Source organism: Astatotilapia calliptera, chromosome 15 (assembly GCF_900246225.1).
Source record: "Astatotilapia calliptera chromosome 15, fAstCal1.2, whole genome shotgun sequence".
Taxonomy (NCBI): Eukaryota; Metazoa; Chordata; class Actinopteri; order Cichliformes; family Cichlidae; genus Astatotilapia; species Astatotilapia calliptera.
In genome coordinates this window covers 1,251,373-1,275,692 of record NC_039316.1, presented here as the reverse complement: position 1 = coordinate 1,275,692, position 24,320 = coordinate 1,251,373, and the positions used below count along the sequence as shown (strand labels likewise).

Genomic DNA, 24,320 nt, shown 5'->3' with positions numbered 1-24,320 from the left:
CACATTACCAGTCCATATCACTACAGATACTCCCCCCCCCCCCCCCCCCCAAAATAAGTTGTTTTTTTCCCAAAGAGCTCTGATGTGATGTTCCTTAACTTTTTTGAGCAGTGTATACAGCATGTACATTATACTATTCCTCACCTCCTCCACTCTCTCTCTACTAGATTGTACTGATTGCAGGAGGCAGATGTTCGAGCCTATCGTCTACATTTTTCTTCAGTGTACATTTCCTCTTTAGTTAAAGAAGTCCTCTGTTTTTGCCCCAGATTTCCTCTTTGTGCCAACCAACATTCTGTCAGCTCCTCTAATGTCAAGTGACCGAATCGCACTGAACTGAACTCAGGCGCAGGACCCAGACAGAGACAGCAGGTGGTTTAACAATATTTATTAGACTTAAGCTCTTGAAACGTGGCAAAAACAAAGCAATAGAAAGTGGAGCTTGACTTGGTGTGGCCGGGGAGACGTGGCTAGGGAAGTGCAGAACTAGGGCGAGGGAACAAGGCCTGAGATGCAGAGTGGAGCTGGGCAGGAATCGGTCACACTGAAGGGAGAAGATAGAGTTAGGGAGGTAGTGGAGGTAGCCTTGAAGTGGAAAGTAGTAAGTGTAGCAATCTTACTTGCAGTTAGGGACACAGAGTGTTGGGGGGGGGGGGGGGGGGTCCAGGGGTGCTGAATGGCGTGGCAAGGGCTGACCTGAGATCTATTTGATAGTCCCTCGCCTTGTGTGCTTTATGATCAGTTTGGATTCCCCTATCTCTTTGTGTCTAATTTGTCCCTGCTGTGTCTTTTGTATTTTCATGCTCAGCTTTTGGTTTTGAGCATAACAAACAGCTCACTTTTGGTTATGATAATCCTGTCTCCAAGCGTCTGCGTTTGGGTCCTACACATCACGCACAGACCTGTGACAAGTGAGGTGAGGTGAAACATCCAGATTCAGCCTGTCTTTTTGGTGTCACGTTTGGAAAGGCTGATATAAAGCTCCTATACTGTATACAGACAACAGAAGTAATTACAGGGAGAAGCAAACATGTTATAAGTACGATGTCTGTGTAATATATGAAAAGAGACTTACACACTGAAACATATGAAGACATTCTTCTTTTCTGGCTCCTCTCCTTCTCTGCGTCCGCTTCATTTAAATGCTGAGAAGTCAGCAAATCCACAGAGGAAGAAGGATCACAGCACATAAAATACCAAAGGAGGTGAACCCGAGCCCTCGTCGGGGAATTTATCCACGGGAGATGAAAAATGGCCGCTTCCCAGACTACATCGCTTGTTCCCACCTGGAGTCTCTGTGGCTTAGTGAAGCGCTTCATCCCGAACTGCTCCATTTTGAAAGTCACTGCCTGGTTCCATATTCATAACTATTCCTGTATGAATGTTCAATTCCATTACAGCCTATTGACAAATCACCTGCTTAGAACTACCATTCCAGCCCCGTTCTCTATGCAGTGATTGATCTCTCTCCTATCTCCCGGCAGCAGCTTTATTTCAAATCTGAAAGCAAACATTAGCGGGCTCAAACATTACCCTTCTTCCTTATATTCTGTGCCTTTCTCCCTCTCAACATTACATCTTTCTCTCACCATTCTCTCACTATCTCATCCAGAAATCATCAGTCAGCGCAATGAGGGAATAATAGGAGCTCCCCTTGCTAGGTCGAAGTGACTGCTCCATCTTCCATTACAACTCAGAGATGAATGATGGCCTTGAAGATAGAAGGTGGGGAATATGAATTAACTGATCAACGTTAGGAAGAGAGAGGGTGGTGTCGGGATTGCTAGCGGCTACTTTGTTTAAGGCTAGGAGCTGTGGGATTTCTCCCACTACACATGACGCACTATATCTCCAGCTAAGCCCAGCATATTCCAGAGCTTTGATATAAGATGGGGCCTCTTCTTCTTCTAATACATATTTGCTTTATCTTCCAAAGGGGGACAACTTTGATGAAATGTGCCCGTTTCCTTTCTTCTTTCTTTGGCATCATAGCTCTTTTCCAAGGAGCCCCTTAAAGAAAGAATACAAATTGTGTCCCCTCTTGAAAGCATACAGCAGTAGTGTTGCTTGGTGGAAAGAAAGAAATGTCCACATGATTTATGTGCCATATGATTTCCAGTACAATTGCGGGGAGAACAAAAGAAAAAATGACTTGCGCTTCGGCATTGTATTGCATGTTGCTTTGATAAGCAGGCATTCTTTCTGCAAATGAAAGAAATGTGTCATCTTTTTCAAAATTCTCGGAGCTTTCATCACTTTGTTTGTCCCTCCGTGCCTGCTTTTGTTTCACCCATTCTGCCTCTGAAGTAGTTTTCGAGGGGCAGAGGGCTTCATTGTATCTTTTTGTGTCTGTCCTTTTCCCTCCTTTTCTCTTTTTGTCATTCTTCCTTATTCAGAATCTAGAGCCTGGCCTTTGTCTCTGTTCCCACATGAAAATTTTCAGTCTGACTACAACAAGGCAGGGGAGCAACTCTTGATGGATCACATAAGCTACCACATTTTCACGGCCTAAAGCACTATCCAAGTACCTGAATACATTACTTTTAAAAAGTTTGGGGTCACTAAATTTCCTTATTTATTTATATGTTTTGCGTGTTTGTTTTCATCTAATTCGACAGAGTTTTTACACTGGATGCCTTTCCTGACATAACCCCCACAGCGGTTTGTATCTCCACCTGGGATCGGACTGGGGTTCTTTTCCTTGTTAGGTAAATGTGTAAACCACTACGATATGGAGTGATGATGCCTGGAATCAATCAAAAATGAATTATTTCTAATGGAGTATGTTGGAGTACACAGGTCTATTTCCAGTGGAACATTGTGTACCTAATGCAGGTTTATCATGTTAAAGGCCTTCCTGATTCATCTGTTGACGAGAGAAGCAACAAAATCAAATAGCTGCGTGTCTGAAACATCAGTCTCAAAGCAGCCCTAAAGTAACTTTCACATAAAAATATCCATCCATCCACGCATGCTGCTAATCCAGCAGTCTAACTGGCAACACCCAGACTTCCCTCTCCCCAGCTACCTCTTTGAGCTTTTCTGGTGGGACACCAGGCCAGTGTTAAAAGCACTGCCTCACCTCAACTGGCTTCCTTCAAATTGGAAGAGGGGTGGCTGTGCTATGAAGACCCAGCTCCTCACTGTATCTCTAGGCGAGAGCCCAAACACCCTCTGGAGGAAGCTCGTTTCTACCACTTGCATACTGTCTCATTTTTATGGTCACTACCCACAGCTGGTAGTCATCGTAGTTGCATTTGGAATGCACAATTGATGGCTGCTGAAAGTAAGCCTCTGTGGGCCGTAGCATATATTCCATTAAAAGTCATTAATTATTTATGATACTTTATTTCATTAATCATAAATTGTCACTTACAGCATTTCCAGTTTCATGATTTATTAGATAGACTTTTCTTCTTTTTTGTTGTTGTTGTTTTCTCAAAATAAGAACTTTGTCTTTGACTTTGTCCAGACTTTTGAGCAGTGCTGCAAATATATCATGTGAAATAGAGTAATTTAGTAGGTTTGGTTCATTTTATTGGCTATGTCAAGAAAGCAAGCAAACAAACAGGTGCATGTTTTTAAAAACAAAAAACGGTTACAGCTTAGGAAAGACACGTTTTCTGTTCCACCCTTTATGATAGCTGATAAACTGTCAGCCTTCAAGATAACATAAAACCTGAGCTACAAACTCACGTGTGGTATCGAATGCAAAACCCTTTCACCTTCCCATGAAGACACAAGCAAGCACAAGCGAGGAACATGAGCAGTATCTGTTTCTATGCATGTGTTTAAGACTGCAGATCTACAGTGCATCTGGCTCACATGAATAATTTGTGCGAGCAACTGTATGCCGATGTGTCTGCGGGTAAGCGTTTGTCTGCATGTGTGATCTCCCTTCACGCAACCATCTGGCCAGAGTCTGAAACGCTTAGGTAACACACGGCCAATCGTGCCAGGTGTCAGGGTGTCCTGGTGCCCAGGTGGCAGGGGTGTCTTGCCAAGCCCTTTGCCTGTCTGGATCTGTGATGTCAGCAGCAACAATTAAAGCAATATTTCACTTTTGATGTCAAGCTTTTTATTTTATGTTAGACTCACCTTGACAGAACTTAATGAGTAGTTTACCTTTCGCCAGCAAGCTCTGTACGCTCTTGACTTTCATTTCAAATCAGTTCCCAAACATGTGACTGAATAAATGAATAAAGTTTTCCGTTTCTGTAACAACAGCGGTTCAAGTTGCACGGCACAGAATCATTGCAGGATGTAGCTCTGCGCTGTAGCATTTCAGCCGTCATGATACCCAATACATTTTTCATTCTATCAATGTTCCTGAAATCTGTGGTGGAGGTGGCGAAATATCAGCAGTCCATACAGTAGGTCGACTCCAGTTTGAAAACATGTATTTCCTGTTTGTGTGCGGGCAAAACTGAATCCTTAAGTTGGAAAGTTTAGTTGTGCTAATAAAGGAAAAACAACTGACATATTTATTCCACAGATGCTATGAGTTATAACCTTTGCGATTTGTAAAAAGTTACATTATTTCCATTTGCTTTACTGCAACTTTTCAAACTCTTCTACTGTCTTATACACACAGCTATTTACTCAGTAAAACAGGGCACAGAAAGCTCCGGTGGGCTCCCACCTGAGGTTAATGGGGTTGCACTTGCTTTCACACAATTCACAGCTCACAGTTTTCACAGGAATCATCTGAGCAGCAGAAAGACTACTTGAAATACTGTAATAAGCCTCAATGAAGGACTTTTGAACAAAAACATTTGCTCAGAAAGCTCGAGCTGTGCTTTGTGTTCTTCAAATGGCATATCTCAAAACTCTTCTGATCTAAGAGCCGCAATTTCTCAAGGTGGGGGAAGTGATTGATGCAGCATTACGGCACCAACACCTCTCTGGTGATTGTCTATTCAAGCTCCGAGGAATGTGGTTAAAAAAAACATGCAGGTACCCTGCAGTGCGGTGAGTGTGCTCTCGGTCTCTTTGTCTCTCCCTCGCCCTCCCTTCAGATGTATGTAGGTGTTAGGACTACAGTCCATGTGTCAACATAACAGAGTCTGACAGGTGCTTCTCCTCATTATTCAAATAGATTCTCAACAGTGGGAGAGGGAGTGATAGATGATGTGCCCTCTTGTGTCGTGTTCTATAAGTTCCTGCATATACAGTATACTGATGGGTTTGTATATGTGTAGAGTCGGATGTGTATGCATTGCCCCCCACCCTGCGCATTGATGGTTACATTAGACTGACATTTACAATGAAATATCACCCTCTTATCATCTGTATATCATCACATTTTTCCCCATAAGCAGGACTTATCGATCTAAATATCACATCCATCCTGCTTAGCACCAAAGCTGTGGACTTTGCACGCAACAGTTCCCAAACAACAGGAGATAAATGAGTGTCCATTAAGGAGGTTAGCTAGGACTGTTTGAGGACCCAACCTGGCCGAATTAGATTCTAATAGATGTCCTTGATAGCGTAATCACTTTGACCCGCTAACAGCCTCTTTACTGACCGGATGGTCAGCGTGCAGGTGTTTAGGTAGCGGGGATTTGAGGTAAAATAAGTACAATTAGGATCAATCAGCAGCATCACTGTGTGCGTGTCATTTTTGTATGTGTGTGCGGGAGAGAAACATGTGACCTTCAGTGTGGAGGTGGCAGCATTATTAGGACCCTCGTGGATTATTGATAGCACTGTGGCAGGTGGCTCCCGCTGGCAGGAGGCTTGTTGAAATGTTTTGTTTTGGAGTAGCATTAGTGGAAACAGCACAGACATCCACACAACTTAATCAGATACATCGTATTAGCTTAGCTTAGCTTCTGTCATAGCATAAAGATAGAAATAGGTGAAAGCGCTAATTTGTGCCTGAAAGCACATTTTGTGAGGTATTTGCACATTTGTCATGAAATATTATGACACATTAAATACAAAACATTTAATATTTATATACATATTTATATAATTGCAAGCTTAAGAGGTGCTCTGTTACCTTTATCTACTGCTTCCGCACAAACGATCGACCTTATGGCTGTCAGCCTGGTTTGATTTGTTGGCTGTTTGTCTCGGTATCATTCGCTCAGCAGAAATTAAAAAAAGCTTGGTTTATTATTTTGCATGCTGTTCATGTAAAATATCGCTTCACATCTTATCTAACTTCTTTGTGAGCGTGGGTTCAAAGACTGCTTTAAAAAACACTATGGCTGCAAAGAATAATTGCCCCCCCATAGGTTGTAAGTTGTTGTCAGTGATCTTTCCTGTCTTCTTTGATATGATAGAAGATGATATGATTTGATACTCTTCAAGCTTTTGTAATGACCAGGTTTTCCCTACAAAAGACATCCACGTGTCACTTCTCAGACACATTTAATAATCTGAAACTACTGAGCAGCAGTTACTATGAATATAAGGCAATAGGAACAGTAAATAAAGATAATGGATATTTTCAGCGTGCACAGTGCACACACACGCACACGAACAGCGGTGGCACAGTGTCATCTTTGTGTGGCTTAAATATAAGCCTTGTGCAAACTAAAGGCTAATAAGTCCATAGCTCATCTGCTGTATCGGTGGTAAGTGGAGGCTTAGCACTTCGGACTGCAGTTAGTATCATGCAGGGAAAAGTCAGCTAAGGATCAAACTCCGCTCCGAGTCTCCCGCTTATAGGGGCAGCTAGCCGAGCCAGGAGGCCACTGATCTGGCAAGAAAGCTGGACAGTAAAAGCCCTGGAAGCAAAGATACTACATTTTCTCTAGAAGTGAGTGTGCTTGTGTGCGTGTCAGGAGAAACAACCGTTCTCTGAAAAGCGCACAGAATAAACCAGGGTAAAAACTAAGACAGAGATGTGGGATTAGTCAGGGAAAGAAAGAAATCTGAGAAGATGCTCTCTTTTCTCTGTGTGATGACTAAGCATGCTTCCAAAACATCTCCATGCAGGAGGGGAATTCTTCATCCATGATTAATGTGTTTTTGCATCATGGCATATATAATACATTGTGAATATTACAACAGTTGTTGTGGCAGCTGGAAATTCATTTCAAGATTTCAGAACAAGTGGCTGGGGTGTTATTAAAGTATGCCAGAAGCTTTTGCGCTGAATTCGGTTTGAAGACAGTATCCAATGGTTAGAATTCATTTATTATGCTTTTTTAGTACAGGGGACAGCAAGATAGAGAACCCTGCCTGGGAAACCCGTCACACTCGGGGCACTTCCATCTTTGATTCTAGGAAATATATTTGTAGAATGAACACTTCTGTTTGTCATTCTGTTTGCATGTATCTTTGGCAGTTTAGCAGCTCATGAATGTTTGTTTGCATGTTCCATAATCCATCTTCCTTTAATTCCCAAGGGATGTAGCTCTGTCCGCTGCCTGTTTGCTCTTTGATTCAGCTCTACTGTAGCCAAGAGAGAATCGGTAATCTCTCATCACCCCAAAGACCTAATTAATGTGTCAATACATTCTCTTTAATATGAAACCCCTGGACGAGCCCCTACAGGTGACAGTTTGGCAGAATATAACAGAATAATATGTGACACAAATCAAAAAAGACCACAGGAAAAAGCAACGTTTCATAGGTGAGTTTAACAAGGGGAAAATGTGTAGAGCTGTCTGCTGGATGGGCTATATTAAAATCGCTTTAATCATATTTTATAATATCCATCTTGGTGGTAATGGTTAGCTGAAGCTCGATGGGGTCTTTATTTTATCGAGCAAATAGGTGAGATGCACTCATCCCGGAACCATTCGATTCAATCATTCCTTCATTCTTTTCTCACTTTATCCAGGTCAGGGTCTCAGTGGCAACTGGGCAGCAAGAGTGGCCCAGATGTTGTTTTAGCCTTGCAGCCCTATTCAAAGTAACAAATGGCCTCAATTTTACAGCAGCAGCAGGAGATTGTTTCATTTACTATTAGACTTCAGTGCCTCATTTAACGCTGTTCGTCCTGCAGTCGTAATTCACCTTCTCTACCAGTGGGTTAATGTCTGTGGCTTTCTGCTGCTTTGACTAACACCTCGCCTTTGTTACAGAACGTATCCCTTTGCTACAACTAGTGCTGCATGTTCAGACATCAGAGTCCCTTATGTTAATGCCATCATGCAAAATACAGCACTCTTTTAGGTTACTCAGACCATAACATTTGATCTAAATATGCATATAAATGTGCCAAAGGTATTGTAAGCTTACTCAATGTCAGGGAAATGGTTTTAATAATATGGCTGATCACTATAGATGTCTTTAATCCTGTAAAACAACATTAGCTAAAATGCTGAAAACATATTGGGGCATATAGGTCCATTATGAGTTACTTTGCATAGAGCAAGTTTCATATATCTCAGATCGTGTCACAGTTCTCGCATACACAATTGTAAATACATGTTTTTTTTCTCTACCACCTCTACAAATCCATAAATCTCACTTGTGTCTCCAAGTTCTTTTATTCTTCACAGAACAAGAGAAGGTCACCGATGCTTTTCTGCTCATCTCCCTCCAGTCCTGCCATGTGTCAAAAGCCACTTTCATGCCTTGAGCTATTCCTCAGTGCAACAGCTAAGATTTGAGCTGGTGCCAAAGACAGACAGACCACATATCTCTGGATTTAGCTTCCTTCCACTGGCTGCAAGTTCTTATCATGTTTAAATTTGGTCTGATGCCCAGATATGTATAAAATGACCTGATAGTTCAGTGTAAGGGATTAGGTGAAGACTCTCAGGTAGCTGATCCTGAGTCTAGACCTGCACTTGAGATCCCTGAGCCCTTCAGCAACACGCACCCTGAGGAATTTTCAGTATGTACGTTTTACTTTGATGCAACTGTTTTTTATCCCCTTTGGGTTTTTTTCACCCAGTCCAGTGTCTTGCTGTATTTAATGTTTCTTAATTACTATTGTTATTATTATTCAAGTAATTCATTTATCCTGTGACAAATATAACATTTCTATTCCCTTACAGGATGGCAACACCCTCGTTGCCATATCTGCCCTGCCAAACACGCATGGGAGATTTTTCAGCAAATGTGCTAGAAATATGGAATGGTGCTGAGTCAGTGCTTGGTCAGGAGGTAGAGCAGGTCATCTACTAATCTGAAATAGGATGGTTCAATCCCTGGCTTCTCCAGTCCGCTTGCCAAAATGTTGTTCTTAGACAAGAGTGAATTCCAAATTCACTGGATTGTAAATGTTAGATAAAAAGCATAGAAATAAGTGTTGTATGAATGCGTGCATCAGTGGGTGAATGACGCTTGTAGTATAGAGCGCTTTGAGTGCTCAAGCAAGGTAGAAAGGCACTATATAAGAATCAATCCATGTACCACATCATAATAAAAAAACTCCCAAAACTCCAGTGTTCATAACTCCATTTGAGTTGCAGAGATTTGGAGAAGCAGCACCAAGCACGGTGGCCAAACAGCCTACTACAGCAGCAGCTACTGTATACCTGTGGAAGAAATGCTACAGAATATGATGGCTGGTGGTGTACAGTTTGAGTCAGGTTGCACTACTCTTGCAAAACATTAATTATCAAATGAAGAATGCACAAAGTGAAACATTGTGGATCATTACCTGTATTGGCAACACCTGGGTCCCAGGGCCTCATGGGAGAGCCCCTTATCACATTTTCCAAAAACAGTGCCAAAATATGTCAAACCAATAAAGCTACACAGAGCCTCTTTCAGCTGCTCCTTGTTTAACAAGGGGTCACCACAGCCGGCAGCTACACATGTTTTATTTAGCAGATTTTTCCACAGGTTGCCCTTCCTGAAGCAACCCCAAAGGGATTCGTGTCTCCTCCTGGAACCAACCAGGGATCTTTGGCTTGTTAGGTGAAAGTGTAAACCACTCCACCGTGGAGCCACAAACCAGTACAGCTGTTTGAGCATGTTAAATCCACACTACTACTAGCTGCATAATATCTTGCTATTATGACTACTTAGTAGCAAGTGTAATTAGTAGTATCAATAGTGTGTAGAAAAGAGACTAGATTACAATAAAAGGAGCCAGTGACAGGCCCAACGGTCATCTCTCTAGTTTTCCTCTCTTGTCTGAAAGGCTTTCTCTCTTTTCGCTCTCATTTACGCCTGACAAGCCTTCAGGACCTTGGACAGCACCCTGGCATCAGAGCTGCTGAGGCAACACGCAAAAAAACGAAAGATTTCCCCTCTGCCCAGGGTGCGGCTCGTTGGGATTTTGCACGTCGCCCGTAGCTGTCTCAAGACCAGGGGGTGCTGTCCAAGGTGCTGAATTTAAGCTCTAAACCCCTATGGTGAAAATTAAAACCAAAACGTCACATTTTCACTCTGTGCTCTCTTTTCGCCTGGGTTTGAAAAACTGCACTGAAAGAAACCAAACCTTCTGCCCGGAACAGCCCCCAGGAACATTTAGAATTGTGTGTATTAAACACACACACACACACACACATATATATATATATATATATATATATATATACACACACACACACACACACATATATATATATATATATATATATATATATATATATATATATATATATATATATATATATATATTACATATTAGGTGGGCATGCCATGCACTACTTTTGCAGTACGTAATTTGCTTCTCGTAATGTCTCGTAATGTCTCCTAAGCGCGCAAGCAGCCTGAATTACATAAAAGCCTAGCTTAAAAATAAGGAATAAATAATTTTCCTTATTGGTAATTTGTCCCGAGGGGCTGTTGTCTCTGCAAATGGAGTAACCCCCCCCCCCACCCACTGTGCTGATTACTCTGAAGAAGGCGGGTCAGATCGTCAGTGTGGGAGAAATCCAGGGGCCCATCAACAGTAGCGCTGAGTGAAGCAGAGCTGAGAGATGCGCGTTCACTGAGCCGGAGGAAGGAGCACGGCTGCCTTTTCCTCCACCGCGCCTCACTTATAATAACCGCCTCATCACCACCATCAGCATCCCACTCTCATCAAGAAAGGCTCGGGTTTGTGGATGGGATTTTGGTCTGGATTACTATAATTTGCAATATTTACGCGCGGGGCTTTTGTCCGTCCGGAGTCTCTGCGTGGGAAAAAAAAAGGTAGGAGCAGATTAAAACTGGTTTAGTCCTGTTTTATTTTAATTTTATTTATTTTTTTATTCTTTCCCTCCCCACCACCATCTTAATACGTTATTTGTTTCTGTGAGGATGCTTAAGTTGCGGGATTCTGAAGTTTTTCTGAAAATATTCTGCGAATTTGATGTGACTTTGAGCTGAGATGAGGAATTAGGCGCAGTGGGATGGCTTGGATCGTTAGAATTTTGAAAAGCCTTCACCCGCAGTTTAACACTAAACAGTGGGTAGGTCTGTGACGTGAGGGAGATAACGTGGACTTATTAGAGTTGATTTTTTTTTTGTTGTTGTTGTTGTTCCTTTTTAAAGCAAACAAATTCGTAGGGAATGAGCGAAGCGCGTAGAGATGGAAAGTTTTAGCTCACCGAATCGCGTCTCTCGGTCGGAGAGAACAGCGAAGGAGGAAACTACCCCGAACTATTCCCGTTTTCTCGACAACTTCACCCACGAGTCCTGTTCAAATTTCGCTTCGTAATTTCCAAAAGCAAAGGTTCGTAAGCCCTCGAGCCACAGTCAGACTGCCACCGTGCGAGAGGCAGAGGGAAAGCTTGAGCGCTGCTGGGGGGGGGAACATGTAGCCCGCTGTTTTATTCATCCGTGCGGGCTTGCGGGTTGGATTTCTGGCAGGTTTTAAATGTTTCCTATCATCTGAAGGTTTAAAATATTCCATTAAGGGATGAAATTACTCATGTGATCGATAGCATCATTTTCTGTTGCACTTACATTGTGAAAGCTCGGCCGTGCGGAATTGAAATGTCCACCGGGGCTTTCAGCAGAGACTACAGCATCCCTCTAATTTAATATTTCTGCCAGAACTTGTGTCTCTGAGCTGACTGCAGAGTTACCGCTGATCCCGTCTCTGTACCTTATTTGCTCTAAATTATGGCTGGTGTTTTATAAAAGTCTGTTTACTGAAGCCCACGTTGGATTTCGTGATGCATTTAGGGGCCATTTGCTCATCTAAAATCTAAATACTGGGCTATTTTTTTCTTAACTGCAACATCTGGAGCCCTGCACAGATGTTCAGCGCGAGCGGAAAGAATCGTAATGTGTCCGTTCCTGCTGGTGCCAGATTGAAGTTTACGCTCTCAAGTTTTGCACTGAAGCTTTAAATGACTTCACTTTATTCCCGGTTCACCCTAAAATTCCCCTTTTGCTCCGTGCGCCCCACTTCCTCTTACCAGCAGTGGACTTGGCAGGTCCGGACACGCTTCTAATGCAGCATACCCTTGTCTGCTGTGACTGCTGTCGGATTAAATCGCTCCTCCGGGCTGCAGCATGTGATGGACAGGGAGCACAGCAGGGGGCTGAGGGGGTCTCCAGTGCGTGATAGGGGCTCGGCTACATTACAAAACATGCCTATAAATCTGCTGCACCGAAGCCGGACCTGTCAATGCATCATTTATGGGCAGTCAGTGAAGGTATCCCATACAGGTCATCTCATATCCTGCACTATTTAATAATTCAATGTGTATATCCCGGAAAATATGTGCTTATTCTAGCAGAGCAAGGTAGCTATTTAGAAATTATGCCACTTCCTATTTGTTTAACAGGAGGCAGAAAAAAACAGGTTTGGGTTTATGCTAGTTAAACAGAGTACTTAATTAAGAAGCCCAAAACAGCTTGTTAATTTTTCCTTTTTCGCCCTGTGGAGTGAGGACTGCTGGGTGCTCTCAGGCATGCTGTTAGCTGAAGGGCATCTTTCATAACAAGCCTGCGAGGAAAAGTGTCAGTAACATATTCTGGGTAAAACTCAACTTGGCACTATGTTAGCTTCATTTAGCTTAGCTTTGAGGTGGAAAGATTTGGATTTTAAGCAGGGCTTATAGTCAGTCGAATGTTAAGTAGTTAATGTCATGGTGGGCAAATGTTGTTTTTAAAGTCAGAATCAATTAAAGGTGGAAAAAACCCCTATTGTAAACAGCTGTGTTTAACACAATGATATCTCCATAACTGCTTGAAAGAGAATATGTTACCATTGTTAGCATTCAGTGTTAAAACCATGGTTTGCAGGCTATAGGGACACCCGATATCGCAGTTAAGCAACACACACACACACACACACACACACACACACACACACACACACACACACACACACACACACACACACACACACACACACACACACAATAACTCATGTTAATTGAATAGAGTCCAGGGCCATTTTTTTTATACCAGGCAGGCATCTCAGATTTCATGGGCATATTGAGCCTTGCTTAGTCAAGGGACACAGCACATAACACTCTTTTATAGTTGGTGGCTTGGGTTGATGCAGTAGCGTTCAGGGTGATTTCACCACACAGAACCTTTTAACCTCTCTTCGGACGCTGTCTCACAAAGGCACTTTTAAGACAAAGACAGTCGTCCAGCCAGGCAACCCAGCGTTGTCAGAGAGACACAGTCAGGTACACTCCTGCACAGGGACACACATGCATGTGTACACGGTGCATTAGCATAGGTATCAGTTTCTACAATTCAATAGCTTGCCTGCTGCAGCAAGATTAACTATTCAGGGCAGGTGGTTAAAGGGCCTATTGTGTTGCATGGGTCTGTGCTACTGTCATGATTGGACAATGCGTTTGTCTGGTGGGCAGCCCAATAGCAAAACAATTGCAAGGGCAAAGGGCTGGAAGAGTACACACACGTATAAGGTTTCACCATGTGAATCATTCCTGGCTCTGCAGAGCAAAATCAAACAGAACTAGATGAGTACAGGTGTAGCGTACAAAGGCCAGTGAGCTAGTTAATATTCAGTACCGCTGTCATCTGGGTTTGGGTGATGTGAACAAGTTAAAAACGTATTCACTGAAGGAAATTTAGAAAAAGAATGCTAGTGGTGGGATTTGGAAATGAAGTAGCACCATCGTAACATCTTTCTGAATAGCTGTTTATGATTGCAATCCCCCAAAGATACGCAAATGAGAAAAGGAGAGTGGCGGCAGATAATTAGTCATATTTATCAGGATCCCAGCAGGCCCTTACAGACAGCAGGCTAACGTCTGAGGCTAAACACATGCTCCGGCTCACCTCCATGGATTTCCTCTCATCGTGGAATCAACAAGGCAACCCAGCCCAGTAGATGGACTTTATTTATTTGTGTATTTTTCACAAAGCCGCTTTGTTGTCCTTCGACTATTTGGGAATTCATCTCTCAAACGAAGGCTTTACAACTATAAATGATTATTTGAGTGGACCTTCAAATAAAATGAGTAATTGGCAGAAATAGAAAAGTGCATAAAATGGTTGTAAACCTTTAATGGGTGTTCAGTAGATATTTAGTGCTATTTAATGGCCACCTAGAGAGTCAAATCCACATTGAATGGTGCTCTCAGTATCCCTTCTAATTCATCTAAACTCATAGGCACAATTTGCCTAATTGCTGTTTTCCCTATTCCACCTCCTCTGAGTGCTGTTTTACATCTGAACCAGCTTTATAACTCTAGTTTAAGTTGGCATATTTTAGCAACAGTAAAGAAAATCCCTACAGTTAAGCCAAAAGCTCACAGACAGTGTTAGTTTGACAAATGATGTTTCCAAAATTCTACATTGTGTTGGCTAACTAGATATAGAACATTACAGGGTTTGTCAAATGTTTACAGGCAGGGGATCTCTTACAGAGGGGGTCATTTTCCAAGGACACCCCACCCCTCATTGTCCTAGCAGTGATTTAGCTGGTCAGGGATTAGGGGTGTGGATCATTTGAAATATTTCCTACATAGCTAACTGGCTAATAAACCAAAGTACACTACAACAGGAATGGTTGATTGTAGCTGAAGAGGAGTGAGTTGTTTTATGACAGATTGTCATGATGTGTCACAATCATATTAATTTCTATGGGCCCTAATAGGATGATGGAGTGGACACAACATGCTTGGCATGAATGGGTCTCCTTTGTACAGACTTAATTGATACAACATTTTATAACCTTTAATAAGAATCTCTGGACTCCTCTTTGTTATGTTTCATTGGGTCACATATTTTATTTGTGTCACACATCCCCTTGCAGGTGGTTGCTTTGTTTTGCTAGAAAATAGAGATTCATCTTAAAGAAATGCATTCAGTGCTGTCTGTTCTTTCCCTGCAGTTTAAACCATGGGGCGTGGAACCGGACCAACGATGACCGTTCTGTGCTTCAACCCAGGAAACCGCCTTAAAGAAAAATCACAAGACACAGCTCTGAATCACTGACAAAACACGCTACGGCTCACCTTTACCATAGCAATTTTACGCGTTTATGTGGAAACTGGATTTTTTTTCCTTTCCTTTTTTGCACAATTCTCCATAGATTTGGCAGTTGAGATAAGATCCTTTATCAACGTTAGATCTGCCTCTCAGATAAAAAAAAAGGATATTGCGCTGTCTGCCTGACTAAGATTATCTATGTGGAATATAACATTCAGCAGAAAAAGCCCGGAACTAAACCATTATCAGATGTTCATATCACTTTGAGGATCTGTCCCCAGTTCTCACCCTCTTCTGAGCTCCCTGTTATTCTCTACCATGAATCCAAACAGCCTACCTGGATTTTTCCTTATGCTGCTAAGTACCATGCTGGGCCTAAGCATAGGCCTGGAGTTTACTGGCTCTGAAGGTCAGTGGGCTCGCTACCTGCGCTGGGATGCCAGCACCAGAAGCGACATGACGTTTCAGTTCAAGACTTCAGAACCAGAGGGCCTGATGCTCTACTTTGATGATGGCGGATATTGTGACTTTCTGCTTCTCGCTGTATCTGAGGGTAAGCTGCAGCTTCGCGTCAGTATCGACTGTGCCGAGACCACCATCACCTCAGATAAGATGGTTAACGACAGCCGCTGGCACTTTGCAGCCATCAACAGGCACAATTTGCGGACTGGCTTGGCCTTGGATGGCCAAACCAAGACGGAAGAGGTGCGGCCTCAGCGGCAGTTCATGAATATTGTCAGTGACCTCTTTCTTGGAGGCCTCCCAGGGGACATCCGCACGTCTGCCATCACCCTGCCCTCCGTCCGCGAGCTAGCGCCATTCAAAGGAATTATCACAGACCTCAGTTATGGGAGTAAGCTGCCCACGCTTATCAATAGTCAGAAAGTCCGCTTGGAGATGATGGGCCTATGCACAGAGAACCCCTGTGAGAATGGTGGGATCTGCTCACTGGCAGACGGAGAACCCTACTGTGACTGCTCCAGAACTGGATATGTAGGTCGATACTGCACTGAAGGTAAGAGGGTTGGCTCCAGAACCTTTCTGTGTCAAGCACGATTGCTGGTTAAAATTTTGAAATAAAAATTCAATGGGATTCCTTACAAATGCAGACTTCAACTAGCATCACATCTGCTGTCTGCTTCCAGGTATAGCGAAAAAAAAAGATTATATGATTACCCTTCATATTTGCTTTTTTGTTTTTTTGCATATGTTGCATCATTAAAATCATCTCATACCATGTGGCTGTAAGCAACGCAATAAATCTCAATACAAGCCTCTGAAAATTAGATTCAATTTCCATAACTGTGTTGCTATTCCCGCTGCACCTAATGCGATTTGTGCCACACCAAACTTCATTTATGAAATGCCTCGAAAAATGTGCATTGATTGCACAACAGTGTAATTTATATAAAGCAGGAGCATCTATACTCTGGCGTGTTTAAGCGGTTTAATGCAATTCATGCAGGACACCCAATGAAAATACCGAGGGTTTTGTTGCTCTTACGGCTTCTTTTAGAACGTCTTCGTATTTCACGTGGGAGTTAAATTGGAGATGATGTTCTCAGCATTTCTTCTCCCTTCACAGTTATTACTTTTGATCAGGCAGTGGTGGATATGGTATTAGCTGATATGACTAAAATTACAATACTGAGTTCTCTTTTTTCCCCCCTATTAAATGTATTCAGATTTTGCAAGGTGCTGCAGGACCTGAAGGTACACAAAGTTTGGTTGAGAAATAACTTCATGTGTTTTTCTTCTGCTTCTGTGCCAAGGCCATCGCTTTATTTGGAGAGTGTAATGAGATCCAGCTCTTTGAGGATATTCCACCCTATTCTATCATCTTCACACCCTAAAAGCTTTAGTTATTAAAAAAAGTTGTTTTTTTCTAATTGATACCTACGTGGTCCGACAAAACTTGCCACTGGTCTTTCCCTTCCTTTTCAGGAAATATATATTTAAAAAATAATCATGTTAAAATCTCTCATTGTTCAGAACACCCTGCTGCTTTACAGCCTTGAGATCAGTGCTAGCTGATGCCAAAAATAAGTTGCTCGTTTTTTTGCTATTCCATTCACCACAACACAAAATTTTCTCTTTTTTTCCATATTCAAGAACGGTAACCTTTTAAATACACAGTTTCACCATAACCTTACTCGCTTAACTATTTGTTTACGTGTATGGATTGCAGGAGATCCCTTTGTGTGAACAGACCCATGTCAAATTTCCTCCCCTGCTGACCCACTTCCTGCCTGTCTAAATCAAACTGACACGACTGAGGGATGACTCCATTTTGCCCGAAATCAGAGGAATGCTCACTGAAAGCTAGAGCGCTAATGACGAGCTATTTTAAACTGTATCTAATACAATTAAAATGTTTGTTTTTTTAAATGTCATCACTGCAGCGTGCCTTTAAAATGTGATTTTTTTGCTGTCTTTTGCTTCCCAATATGCACCAAAATTTGCTGATCAAATGAAGCTGTTCGGACGTCAGATCACGAGTGCTAGCCTGTGGCGTTGTTGAGGACAGCACGCGATGTGCTGGTTGCAGAGCAGTCGAGCAAACGGGCTGGACTTGACCTCTTTTCGCTTCATCCCATTTGCCCGCTGCCTGTGTCGAACAGTCGATAGAGGAGGAGCAGGAGGCCTGTTGGTCTGAGGGCTGACGGTGGAACTGTGACATCTTTGTGTTAGAAAGGCCGAGGTTTTAAGACGACTCAGTCGGGCGGTGGTCATATCTTAGCTGCAGGGCAGAACGAGTCCAATGTGTGAATTTACCACTGGCCTGTTGTACCCTAATTTGTCACAGGAAATTAGCTGTTGGACAACAAACCAACTCATGCTTACTTCCTTCTTCGTCCTTCTATCCTTCTATTCAGGCATCTGTTCTTCATTTTCCTCCGATTTCAGGCTATAAAAAAAAGGGGAGCTAGGGGAGGGTAGTCAAGTTAATTCCCCAGCTGAACTGACTGCTGCTCTTTTCTGCTCTCCCATTAACTGATGTGGCTGATTGTTGATTATGCCACAGAGACTGGGAACCATAATTAGGAGGATAATGAGAACAGAGATGGCTAATTTGCCTGGAAAATGCCTGCGCAAACACTGCCGTCAATTCAAACTGTCTGTCGGCAAACTCGTGAAGAGTTCTTTTACTGTTATGGCCACATGTCCACAAGTGGGCAAAGTACTTGTTGTTCATGCGGCGCTTGAGCACAGAATGTTTTCAGGGGATGTTCGCACACCTGTCCCGTCAGTATACTGTGATCATGCCGTACATTAATGAGCAATAAAATTAGCAATTTGTCAAATGTGTGAATATGTATATGTTACATTGTCGGATGCAGGAGTCCGGATGCATTTGCATTCACAGGCATGCGCGTGAATGCACGCGGATGCAGGCGAGGCCCTGGAGCTGCTCGTTAAAACGGGCAGATGGCTGACTGGCTGAGTAGACTGGGCCTTGGAAGAGTTTTCCCAGCCGTGTTTTTAATGGTAGCCTGCTAGCCGACTGGCCTGGAAGGGAAAATACAAGGACTGGGCAGAATTCACATGTGTGATGAGAAATGAGAAAATGGGAAAAGTGGGATAAAGCTTCTGTTTGCCACTTCACTGAAAAACATCCTTCTTGTTCCCACACTGGTATACCTCCCCCCCCCCCCCCCCCCTTTTCTCATCTGTCATGAATTAGTGGGGGTCAACCTTCTGCTAAGGCATCATCATTTCACCGCAGTGATAATTATGAAATGGTTCCGTTCTCTGAACGCCTGCAAGCCCTTCCATGCTTTGCACCATAAACAGTTGGCCATAAAACACATGCTCAGTCTCGCCTCCTGTGTGGATCAGGATGTATCAGTGTGGCTAACTGCGTCATGGCGCATGGATTGAAATTAGACAGTACTCGCTCTCTGCATGCGTCGACCTTAGTGTGCAGATCTGTAGCTGTAGCTTTAGTACTTGACCTTGTCATTGATCATTCTTAAACTGCTTCTTTAAGCACAGCCATCGTTATTATTCTCCTGCTATTCCTTGTGCAAAGATCACTGTCTTTAATAGAAATGATCTGGATGTGAAATCTCTTTCAGTTCAGCTAACTTAGCAGCGGTGACATTATGAAATCTCTTGAATACCTTGTGGTTTTTCTGGTTACATAAAGGTATGCAGAAGGTCAAGGTTGTTAAGAGCTGCACAGGATTGTTTAATGAATATGTAAAAATGATCATCCATGTCCTCTTTCAGGATTCCACATCCTGCATTTGTAATGAGCAGTTTAAGGACCTCCTTTTTGCTTAAACAAATATGCAGGGACTCGTTGGAAGGTTAGTAATTGAAGGCTAGGGCAAGCAAACTGTTAAGTAAGTGCTGAAATGGTGCCTTCGGGCTTAGCTTTGGGGATTAATAAACAGACATGGAAAAAATGACAGTTACAATAATCTTACTATAAAAAGTAGGTCAGCGAGAAAAAAAATGGTGCAGGGACTTGCCTGATGCCAGTGCACGGGGCATTTGTGTCTAGTGCCCATGCTGAAAATTATGCTTGGATTTGAGTGGTGAAGCTGCTGGTAAAATAGAGCCAGGGATTACGCTCGGACCACATGTCCTCCACAGCACATTGGCTTGTTCTGAGCACCGTCGCGACAAGAGAAAAGGTTTTATCTACACGGAAACTGAGCATTTAACACACGCGCACGCACCATATCTGGACACAAGTATTTGCACAGTCAGGGAAAAAAATATGTGTACCTGCTGATTCAGGCACATAAATTCAAGCATTAAGTCCCCCCCCCCCCAGGATCATCTCCTGAGAACTAGAACAGTGCTGCCGTCCATCAGCTGGCTTCTACCCTCCTTTCCCACACTTCCACCCATCGCCCTTCCCTTTCCTCTTCCAATGTCATTTTTCTTGTGTGGGAGGAGAGGCAGCATCCATTTTAGACTCCCTAAAGGAGACAGGAGGAAATCTTCACCTCGTCTTCACCATCCCCTGCTGCAGAATTTGCCTCCCTACTCCTCCTCTCAAATGATATATCTGTCGTGGGTTGAGTTTGTTAAATTTAACATTAAACAAGGACTTAAAGCTGTCAGGGAGGCGGGTGGGAAAAAAATGAAACACAGAAATCCCTGGATGTATCTAGTAGTACGAAACAGGCCACTCCTCTTTGTAGACTGGGCAGAGATCAAAGCGCATCGCTAAGTCACATTAATATCTGATATCTCGCGTTAGAGCCAATATTTAAAATGTCTGATGTAGTCTGTCTTAATTAAGATGTGTTTAATTTTCCTCTCATCAGTTTTTGATGCTCTTTGGGGGGCACCGATTACAAGCGCGAGTATTCCTATTAGGATGCGAGCTTCAGGTTTGTGACTAAAGAAGAATAATAAATATATAACAGACTCAACTGATGTTGAATCCACTCAGTCATCTGTAATGTTGCCTAAATCACACTGGCATGTCTGAGACCCACAAGGTGTCACTGACGGGTGAGCTCTCGGTGAGGATGTTTGCCGCGAGCGAAGCTTAACATGCGGCTTTTTTTCTTCTTTTTTGTAATGTTGCCGTGCTCCACTATTAGCTACACCGGGACTCCCACTGTGAGCATTCTTCTGAGAAACCACAAGGGGCGTGTGATTGTGGGTGAGCGATAAGTTGAAGAAGAGGAGGTGGAGGAGAAAGGCATGGGTCTGAGAACAAGCAATCCTGCAATCCATAAAACTCACACCATAAATCCTCAACAGCGTGGATTTATGCATCATTTTACGTGTTCAAGGGACTCTGTGTGATGCGGAATATTATGCTACAATGACAATATTCGAAATGTGGAAGAGTTGTTTGCACAAATGTCGATCTGGATCCCGTGGGGGCGGGACAGATTCAGTTTTATGCCTTTTTCTTTCCACAGGTGTTCACACTGAAATAGTTTACAATCAGACATGTCAAGAGGGCGCCTCTTTGCTCCTTACATGATCGCCAGTGTGTTAGGGGTTTGGTTTTTTTGCATGTGTAGATGCAACATGCAAAAGTGGTTGTAGAGTGTTGCTAATGCGATGCTTCTCTTTGCTCTCTCTCTCTTTTCCTGACGTTTCCACAGCAGTCCTGAGAAAACCAGGTGAGTCTCCAGGCAAATGAGGTCACAGCTTCAGTTTAACTGCTGCAGCCATTCACGTCCCATCCAGTTATAAGTTATTTATGCATTCACCTTTAAAACGCAAGCAAATTTTTTTACCACAAGTTCTGTTTTAACTCTTAGATTTGACCTTTATTCAGCAAACACCCTCCACAGTTACTTTAATTCACGCAGACTGTTCCTCGTATAAGTCATTTGTCTGTTTCAGTGGAAAGCTTTCGAATGCACTTGGGGAAGCTTTGCCTTTAGTGTGATAGCCATTCTTTGCCATTATGCAAAGCATGCACAGTGACAATACAACTGTAGTATTGGCGTGTTGTGTTTTTTCTCAATTTTTCCTCTCTGTTCTCCTGTCTGTTTGATTTTTCTCTTCAAGGCCTCGCACACCTGAAGGCAGAGCAAGGTACTCTTTCCTCTTTCTTTGTAGATATCTCTTTTATTTATTTGTTTTTTAGCTCACTAACCCCTGTGTTGGTTGTGAGCTGTAAATTTACAGTGTGCGCCTGCACTACCTGTCCGTTTGCATTTGCGTGTTGCTGTGCGGCTACTGCAGAGAGGTGGGGTGGGGGTGGGGGGATGACTGTGTGTGTGTGTTTGGCGCAGAGGGGTGCACAACAGCATGGCATGTCCCACATCTCACCTTTGTCTCTCTCTCGCTGTGCTCGTGTGTGTCCTCAGCCTCGTTTCATCCAGGTCTCTGTGTATTACATAATTGTGTACTACTCTCACTTCCACAGCAAACAAGCAGTGACACGGTCCACTGTGTGGGAGCGGGGATGGTGGGGATGGGGTGAAAAAAAACAGGGAAGCTCGGGGGTGGGGTTGGGGGTGGATAAGGAAATCACTGGAATTTGGGGAGACAGCTCAGAGGAGAAAGAAGCTTATCTGGGATAGAGAGGGGTGAAAGGGAACAATAAGGATCAAAGAGTGTCAAGGTAAGGTGCATGTAGGAGAAATAGTAGCAGGGTTTGCATTCATATTTGATGAATCTGCAGCAACACAATTTACACTCTACATCCACTGCCAGTGTAAGATAATATTGAAGTCTGGGTGGTGGATGGGTGAAGACAGCAGAGCCCATTTCTGAAATGGCACATTCATGGAATGTGAATTACTATTACTATGATTAAAATGGACGGAGCCGCTTCCTTTCTGTCGGATCAAATTCAGTAAAGCTGCATTTGAGAATCTATTTTTTGGAATAAGCTTAAAAATATCAGGCTCTTAGTTACTCTGCAATTTAGATTTTTTTTTTTCAGATCTCGCTGGCTTGTTGAAAGGGAGTCTGAGACTTATTGTATTTCAAAATCAAATTCAATCTAGCTCTCCAGGAGTCCAAGATTATTAAGTTTGGCATAAAGTAACTGTGACTTTTCTCTAATTGTGCCCAAGTGTTTTCAGCTTTCACTTACCTAAACCGAACTATAACTGTGTGCCGATATTACAGAGAAAGGATGTTCGTTCTTGTTCTTGGAAACAACATTTGGCCATGGCTTCCAGTCATATGACGAGTTTGGAGTTTGCTCAGCTATCATGAGCAAACTATGGCTTATTTACAGTACCGTGCAAAAGTCTTGAGCCACCCATCATTTTTTAAATATTTTGCTTCCAAAGAGCCAGACTTGTCATTTTTAACCTCCTAAGACCCGAACTCCTCCACAGCATGCATTTTTAATTTCTCTTGGATATTTGAGCTGATTGGGTCCTGATGAATGTAAAAACAGAATTACCAGATTTTTTTTTTTTTTTACCAAATTTTTGTTTCTAAGAAAAATGAGAGCCACATATGAGGATATTTGTTTAAAATTTCAATAGAACAGTAGCATATAATGTCCTCGTAAGTGGATATCAGGCCCTTGTAGAGCAAAATTGAGTATTTTGGTCTAAATAACCCAAAATGTGATGTCCACATATGTGGACGCAGGTCCGTTAAAGTAGTCTTGAGCAATAGTTCTCCAGGTCTTTCTTTGGACAATAGCTGCGTTTACACCCAGTTTCAGTTTAGTCCTTGTACCTGAGCATTTTCACAGCAATGTTTTTTGTTTGTTAATCCACTTAACAAATCTATGGATCTGAATGAATCATTCAAACATAAAAGCACCTCCTGACCTGTGTTGTGTCTGCACATAATGAATAACTTAGCAAACAACCCATTTTTAACTCTATTAGCAGCAGTTTGTCACAAAAACATACATTTTTTGAGAGTTTAGACACTCTTGAGGAAAAAAGGTAGTTATCCCAAATAGTGACTTAGAAAAATATAAAGAAATGACTTTTGCACAGTTCTGTATATATACTTCAGCCAAAACTATGACAAATAGCCAGCGAAAACCTTAGCCGTAGACCTCAACTCTATTAAAACAACACACAACGGCATAAACAAAATGAAATCTAGAAAAAGAATTGTTGAGATTTTGAAGTGTCAGTTGTGTGCTGCCCGTGTGCGCTTCTCCCATTACTGCACAATTTGCATGATTGTCGACATGTTGCATGCAAGTGTCACAGGCTTTATGTAGACTAACAATAGCTTAAACCTACTTTTTGTTGTCTTTTTCTGGTGCTCTGCCTTGGATGACACTCTTCCTTCTTTTATCTCTACGGATCCTTTCTCCTCTAGGTAGAAGCAAAGGTACAGCAAATCCTTTTTCCCCTACTTTTCTTTCATCTAAGCTGCGAGAGATCTCTCTGTGTGTTTACATTTATGGGCTGAATTTTCACTGCCGCTTATTTTTAATTCACTTTGAGTGATTATTTAACATATTCATTTGCTCATCGTGGGAGGGAGCCAGGAAAGTCACAGGACCTGATGCTTTCCAGCTAACGAGCGGCCACAGTTATCGTTGCGTGAACGATGAATGAGTGAGTGGAGAGATGAGAGAGGGTGGAAAAAAACACAGTGTCAGTATCGCATACTAAATGAGTCTC

At 42.6% G+C, this 24,320-nt stretch overlaps 1 protein-coding gene across 12 annotated transcripts in view; it reads left to right on the top strand.

The window, feature by feature from the left end:
* The first annotated feature begins 10,777 nt into the window (after positions 1-10,777).
* The window catches only part of nrxn3b (neurexin 3b), a 322,143-nt gene continuing 308,600 nt past the window's right edge, over positions 10,778-24,320 (top strand). For 8 of the 12 annotated variants that reach the window (XR_003274577.1, XR_003274576.1, XM_026193777.1 and 5 more), the window contains exons 1-5: positions 10,778-11,058; positions 15,179-16,291; positions 21,360-21,377; positions 21,772-21,798; positions 24,013-24,024. Coding sequence is in view for 9 of the 12 variants with exons in the window: in XM_026193777.1 (XP_026049562.1) it covers positions 15,595-16,291; positions 21,360-21,377; positions 21,772-21,798; positions 24,013-24,024 (754 nt within the window). In the remaining 3 variants the exon portion in view is untranslated. The remainder of the gene's footprint in view (positions 11,059-15,178; positions 16,292-21,359; positions 21,378-21,771; positions 21,799-24,012; positions 24,025-24,320) is intronic. The other 4 variants (XR_003274579.1, XM_026193783.1, XM_026193776.1 and 1 more) reach the window with 2 other exon arrangements.